The following is a 7657-nucleotide window of genomic DNA, read 5'->3' as shown; positions in this document are numbered from 1 at the left end:
TTCATGGTGTAAGCCGACCCTTACAGACTAAGATCTGCCAGCTGCCACCCCAGTCCAATAGATCATCTTTGGGCAGGAAGGTGGCAGTATGCAGAGCTTGGTCCTAAAATCAGGCAGGGAAGTTAGGCTCCTACAAAAAAGTGAAACCAATATTGGATTATTTTAGATAAAGAACGTTGGTAGTGTTTAAGGAATGATCTGTCTAATCTTCTATACTTGCTGATTTTTCTAATTGTATAATCAAGGATTGAGCTACAAGTCTGTCAAGCACTGGCTTGATATTATGGATAGTGTTGGGGCTTATTTACATCAGATATAAATCCGTGCTCATGTTATCCAATGCAAGAAAACTCTGTGGTACTTAAAAATCCATGTATGTCAGTAAAGCCCATTCACATCAGAATAGTGCATTTTAAAGCTATTCTGCATGGTGTAGTTTAGACTTTGTTGACCTGCTTGTTCTCATTTATGTGAACTAGAGGCCTTCACAAAATCCATTGAAATGCATCTAAAATCCATGGCAAGACTTTCTTACTAAACATGCAACACTGCTTGCAATTTCAGTTGCATTTGTATTTTATAAGCCTTAAACCTGTAAGTATTATTTTTGCATCAAGGGAAGTAGAAATAAAATCTAACATATAAAAAATTTATGAGCTGAGCCTCTAAAAAATATTTGAAGGCGGCATGTGATTTTAACCCTAGATATCCGCCATAAATGGAAATATCAGTTTTGGTTTGTTCTGACCTTCATCGTCTATTGGAAGGATCAGCTGAACATTGATTTGGCTCAAAAATGGTTGCAGCACATACTGTAGATGTACATTCTCTCATGTAACAGATTCACTACCAACTGTTGCCCATATATTATTGAAATTAGACAGTTCCTTTCCTCAGCAATCTAGGTACCAGCAGAGGTCTAACAGACCCAGCAGAAAACCCTTCCCCTTCCTCCTTATGTATATCTCTGTATTTCAGTTGTTTAGGAGTTCAGTTTGACATATAAATTCTTTCCAGTGCCAATTTGTTTTTGCAAATTGTGCTACTTGTCTAAAATGACACGAGATGGAGGATGAATAAGACCCAAATGAAAATAAATTTACAAAAATAAATAAATTATCCCCATTTTTTTTGCCCTCAACTTCACCCTAATGTTATGTCTCACAACCTAAGTGAGTGTCATCCCATGGAATGTTTGAGTTCTCGACGAGAGAGCCCCTCATTATATTGTCAATGACGTTTAGAAGCCCTTGATATGGCAGTAGGCTTCCAAGCTTGAGAACAAGATGTAGAGGAACCAAAGGCCGACGAAAAGCATGGCAGTGAGGATCTTGGAGACACGAGACCCCCCTAGCTCACCGCCTATATGGGGCCTGCGGCGATACAAGAGGACACTGATGCTGATAAACGCAAAGATGGTAAAGAGTGTGACTGAGAAGGCCAAATTTCCGGCCTTCACCTCAAAGTCTTTGCCTTGGATGGCCCAGTAGATGGCAGCCACAGACCAGGCCACTCCGATGCCCAAGAAGACATTCACTGCATTGCTGCCTGTCACATTTCCGATACAAGCATCCGCGTACTGGTCCTGTTGTGCAGCCACCTTGCTGGCAAAAGTGTCTGCAAAAGAGAAATGAAAAAGATAATTGCAATATCTAGATTTCTACTTAGTGCATAGGCTTAAGAAAAACTAAGCAAGAGAAATACGTATGTGGACTGCCATGATTGAGTTGTCTTGATACCTGGTGATTCAGTGGTTTCACCTGTTTCTGACTCACCAAGAACAAGTATCCATATCAGAACATCAGATTACACTTGGTTTGCTGCATGGGTCTTCCAGGTCATTGACTTAGAAAGCACTGTGGCCGCTGGGCCAGCATGCCTCCTCAACATTAGTAAGTTGAGGGTGACTTTAATAGTATACAAACAAGAACCCCTATAAACAAGTTACGAGGGTGAAAAGAGATTACTCTAATGATAATAGCGGCACAGATAAGACAGCAGTGGGGGAAAAAAAAGCCTGCTCTACTGATAAGAGCAGTGGATATACACCTGTAATGCATCTGGTGAGAACTGTGGAAGGAAAGGGAGGGGAAGAGGGGCCAGTTGTGCAGAGAGACAGCTGTAGAGAGGTTGGGGGGTAATGTGCAGAGGTGAGAGCTGGGGGGAAGTTGTATAGAGTTAGGAGAGCTGTGGAGGGGGAGCTGGGGATGCAGAGGTGAAAGAAGGGAGGTTGCAGAGGTTGAGAGCTGTAAATAAGGGTGTGCTCTACATGGGGGTGCAGAAGTAAAATGTGGAGGGGGGCAGAGATAAACTGTGAATAGGGGTGCAGAAGAGACATGTTGGCAGAACATAAAAAAGTGAGTTGTAAATGGGGAGCACGTAAAAATGAACTGTAGATAAAGGGGAGGAGAAGGTGAACTGTGGATAGAGGGTAAGAGCTGGTAAACTGTAGATGAAGGGGAGGAGAAGGTGAACCGGGGAATTAAGGGGAAGAAAAGGTGAACTGTGGATGGAGGGGAGGAGAAGGTGAACTGTGGATAGAGGGTAAGAGCTGGTAAACTGTAGATGAAGGGGAGGAGAAGGTGAACTGTGGATGGAGGGGAAGAAAAGGTGAACTGTGGATGGAGGGGAGGAGAAGGTGAACTGTAGACTGGAGGTACAGAGTTCAGCTGTGGATGGGGGGGGGTGCAAATGTAAGCAAAGAGGTGTTCAGAGGTAAGCATTAGATTGTTACTTTGGGGGATTACTTGAAGGAAGGGAGATTTTTGCTTGGGAAGTACAAGGAAAATTTGCTGGGCGGCAGCAAAGCATACAGAGTTCAGTGTATAAAAGTGTGTAAAAGTAAGTAATGGCATGGTGTGCAGGGTGCAATGGTCAGGATTTTGTAACATACCTTGTACATTACATACTCAGAACCTCTTCTTTTTGGGTCCCCCACCAGCGATCCTGGTCCCTAACCCCTGCTGAGTGCCCCCACTAGCAAGCCTCTTGCTATGGGGGCACTTGAGCAGGCTCGCTCTCAAGCCACGCTCTGTGTGTTCATTTGCACACAGACCACAACTCAGCCCCAACCCCGCTCTCTCCTCATTGGCCACAGGCTGCCGAACGTCAGACCCAGGAAGGACTATACGCTGTCAGCCTTCACATGCCAAGTGCTACCCCTGTGAGTACCTCAATTATTGTATTTAATAAAGCGGTTTGTATACAGAGAGCACCAGATTGTTTCTCCCTTCTTTTATCTGAGTACACTGGGACCTGAAGGCTAAGCCATCGGAGGTGGAGCATTACAGAGGATGTGCATTACCAATGATGCCTGATTGACTCTTTATGAGTCTATATATAAGAGTATACCAGGATCTGAAGACTAAGTTGTTGGAGGTTGGAGGATTGCAGAGGATATACCATACCTAATTACCATTATTATTTTTATTATTTTGTTAATTGTTGTGGCACATGTTGCACAAATTTTATTAATCATCCACAGAGATTTACTATTTATTAATTAAGTCACCATTATTAATTATTTCCGTGCAGACGCTTTATTTATTTATGTTTTTTTAACCATAGTTCCAAAATAAAGTAGCCATACATGACTTGATTTACTCTCGTCCAAGCCGCTGGTTGAACAAGAGAAATTCAATTGATTTCCCTATGCACGCAAATAGAGTGGATAGAGGAATCTCTGCTGCCAACTATTGTATTCAGACAGCTACTGCACCCGAGGCCACCTGCGTCCTAGCAACCAAGGACGCTAGGTGGCAGGAGCCGTTTGCACCCCAATTTGTGCTGTGTGATGTATGCATGTAGTATTAGCACAAATGATTTATATATGTATACAGTGTACAGAAAAGGTAGGATCTTGCCGCCAGTAAGATCGTATGTAAGAATTACATGGCCGTGTGCATGAGCCCGAATTGTGTGCCTGTGAGTTAGTTATGCCAGTACAGAGTACTACTGGAGGGGGGAGGGCGAAAAGCAACAATTTCACTGATACTTAAAAGAAAAATGCATTTTTAGGCAATTCCAAGCCACAAATCATAACACTCAGTGGTAATAGTACTAGAATGATATAAAAAGGTGTGAAAATTCTACTGGGCGGTAAAGTCCAAGTTTAGTTTATTGTTTTGTCTTTTTAAATCAGCACAAGGGACAGTACTTATATGCAATGAGACGTATATCCTGTGCTGGTGGCTGCTGTCTTGGTTCAAACCTTCAGTCAACTGAACCCCCCCCCCCATCCCCCCACAGCGGTAATCTTCTAGTGCTGCGGGGGTTAATATAGACGTCACAGGCAAAATTGCTGTCTATGCCTGCCCTTATCACCTCATCCTCCATTTGTAGAAGCTGTACTATAACTTCCAGTAATGAAAAGCAATTTATGAAGTCCCTGCAACAAGCACTTCTCAGACACACTGTTGGCGGAGCCCCGAGACCCAGCCAATGCCTAATATCTTTTATTTACATGGAAGCCAGAAAAACTATGCCAAGCTCTTGAAAATTCCCGGTGCTATCTTTTGACCTCTTAAAAAGCAAGTTGTCCTGGATAATGTTAAACAAATGCCTCTCTGCCATTCTGCCGAACAAACTTCACCGATTCGAAAAAACCCTGGAACCCCTGGATCACCTACCTGACAGGGGCAGAATCGTCAGATCTGAGGCTAGCTTCTTAGTGCACTGTCTCTTTTCCCCTTTCTTCATCCCTTTCTTCTTTCTTTTCTTCTCTGTTTCTTTCTTCCTACTTATTAAACCTTTTGGTAGTTTTGGGGGCAGTGTAAGACCGCTGGTTGGCAGTCATTGGTCCCACTCCCTGCTTGAGGGCTGTGTATGCAAACCCCAAGACCAGTTACCACGATTCATTCACGGCTGAGATAACCCTTCCTCTTCGATGAGAGTGTCCCTCGGTCATGCAGCTCCTCTTCAGGGGATGTATCTTCTGCTCTGAAGAATTAGTCATAGCCCAAAATGGTGTTTTACCCGTTCCTTAGTGACCACTGGTGTATATCACTAATGTTATTATGTACCAGTACTATACTGTATTGTATAGTTTTATATATCTGTACAGTTTATAACCCTAATAAAAAAATCCTCCTGCTCTCTAGCTCCCTTGTCACCTCTTCCCATGCTCGCCTCCAGGATTTCTCCAGAGCTTCTCCCATTCTTTGGAACTCTCTACCCCAATCTGTCCGACTGTCCCCTAATCTATCCATCTTTAGATGATCCCTGAAAACCCTTCTCTTTCAAGAAGCCTACCCGGCTACTAACTAATAACACTGTTTCACTTGCTCCATCAGCTCATCCCCCACAGCCAGGGCCGCCATCAGGGGGGTACAGCCAGTACTCCTGTATGGGGCCCCGGCACATAGGGGGGCCCGGACAGCAGGAAGATCGGTAGGATCGATAGGATGACAGCATACCTCCCAATCTGGGCAGGACTGTCCCGCTGTACAGAGGCTTTGTCCGGCATAATTCTGGTGAGGGGTGATTGGGAGGGATTTCTGCTAGGAAGAGGGATTGGGGGAGAGAATTTCTAGCGGCAGCCCTGCCCACAGCTATTGCCTTTTGTATCAATTGACCCTTCCTTTTAGATTGTAAGCTCTAACGAGCAGGGCCCTCTGATCCCTTTTGTTCCAAATTGTAGTGTAACTGTAATGTCTGCCTTCATTTTGTTAAGCGCTGCGCAAACTGTTGGCGCTATATAAATCCTGTATAATAATAATAATAATAATATTGGAAAATAAAAGCGGTTTATGAATGGAGGAGGTGGACCTTTCATTTATCTGTCCATCCTGGATTCATAGACTGCTTTTTTGCTGCAAACTATAGTACAGCTTCTATGAATGGAGGAGGGGGATGAAAAGGATGAGTGCCTGTGACATGTACAGTGGCTTTATTAGCCCCTGCAGCACTGGAAGATTACCATTACAGGGTATGGAAGGGGGGGACAGAGGGTTGAAGCTTTCAACTAAGCGAACAGCCACCAGAAGAAGGGATGCTTTCATTGAATGTAAGTATTGTCCCTTATGCTGATTTAAAAAAAGAGACCTAAACTTAGGTTTCAAGAATCCTTGCATTCTGAAATTTCAATTGATCATATGACAAAATGTAAAAGTGGGGGTTATGATTGGGAAAAACTGCATGTCAAAATAATCAGTAATCAGGGATGTAGGCAGGGAGCAAGGCAAATCACAACTTTAGCTGTTTATATTACTTGATCTATGATTGTATTGACATGGCTTTTCTTTACCGAATGCAACCTTTGCTGATGTATTTTTGTGTGTTTGTAAAATTTGTAGTTTTTATCATTTGCTCTATCTGAATTGCCTAGCTTTCTAACAAGTACACTTCAACATTGATTAAAAAAATGGTATTGGGGTTTATATATCCGTGCTGCCCTTGACTTGTATCCCATCATTGTTTGTGGGAGATGGATTACTGTACCTGGGATGGATGTGCCCAAAGCCACAAATACCACGGCGGTGACCGAGTCCTTCAGTCCGACGGTGCAGCCAAAGTGTGAGGCCAGGTCCCCTATGACTGCAGTCAGCATACCCACAATGATAATACAGACGCAGAAGCAGGCCCAGCCATTCCAGTATTCTGTAGGGGGCACAAAGGCAAAGAGCACTTTCCAGAACACAGTCAGGAAGTGCATGACATAATCGAAACAAGATGGAAGCCTTTCTTCTCTGCCATCATCATCTTCTTCCTCGTCACCTGCGGGAAAGGGAAGCCGATATAAGCAATTAAGTCTTTCACTCTATCTTCCTGTAAAGGATGAAGCTGGAAGCAGGTGCACTCAGCAGGACTTGAGGAATTTCAAAGTTTGGGCAGGGCACGGCCCTACTTTCTCAAGACGTCTTGAGAAAGGTGGACTGCATCCCACCAAAATGTTGACACTAATAAAACCAAATTGGAAATTCATCCTGTTGTGCACCTGTTGCCTCCTTCATATTCTATATACCTTCTTCATGAATTGCATCAAGGGCAGTATCCCTGTAAGCATGTGCGGTGGTCCACTTCTACACTATATATACAGTATCTCACAAAAGTGAGTACACCCCTCACATTTTTGTAAAAAATGTATTATCTTTTTATGTGACAACACTGAAGAAATGACACTTTGCTACAATGTAAAGTAGTGAGCGTACAGCTTGTATAACAGTGTAAATTTGCTGTCCCCTCAAAATAACTCAACACACAGCCATTAATGTCTAAACCGCTGGCAACAAAAGTGAGTACACCCCTAAGTGGAAATGTTCAAATTGGGCCCAATTTTTCCTCCCCCCCGTGTCATGTGACTCGTTAGTGTTACAAAGTCTCAGATGTGAATGGGGAACAGGTGTGTTAAATTTGGTGTGATCGCTCTCACTCTCTCATACTGGTTACTGGAAGTTCAACATGGCACCTCATGATGGCAAAGAACTCTCTGAGGATCTGAAAAAAGAATTGTTGCTCTACATACAGTAAAGATGGCCTAGGCTATAGGAAGATTGCCAAGACTCTGAAATAAGTGAATCCATATTATTACCAAAAACATGTCTGAAACTTTCCTCCTTAGTGTCCTTTATAAATAATATTGGTGAATACACAAATATAAATCGATATCATAAATTCAAACCCTGGCTCCTAGGTATGCTCTAAAACAGTGCAAATAAAT

The 7657-nt window shown here is 43.2% G+C and overlaps 1 protein-coding gene across 2 annotated transcripts in view; it reads right to left on the bottom strand.

Moving 5' to 3' along the window:
* Positions 1-391: 391 nt before the first annotated feature.
* Positions 392-7657, bottom strand: part of SLC8A2 (solute carrier family 8 member A2) — a 342138-nt gene continuing 334872 nt past the window's right edge. For both annotated transcript variants that reach the window (XM_082263478.1, XM_082263479.1), the window contains 2 exons: positions 6439-6714; positions 392-1617 (listed from right to left, as the gene is read on the bottom strand). In XM_082263478.1, coding sequence (XP_082119604.1) covers positions 1241-1617; positions 6439-6714 — 653 coding nt within the window. In that variant the 3' untranslated portion in view covers positions 392-1240. The remainder of the gene's footprint in view (positions 1618-6438; positions 6715-7657) is intronic.

Source organism: Pelophylax lessonae (genome assembly GCF_965119305.1).
Source record: "Pelophylax lessonae genome assembly, chromosome: 7".
In the NCBI taxonomy this organism is placed as follows: domain Eukaryota; kingdom Metazoa; phylum Chordata; class Amphibia; order Anura; family Ranidae; genus Pelophylax; species Pelophylax lessonae.
The sequence above is the reverse complement of the archived record's forward strand: the minus strand, read 5'-3'. Positions and strand labels throughout refer to the sequence as shown.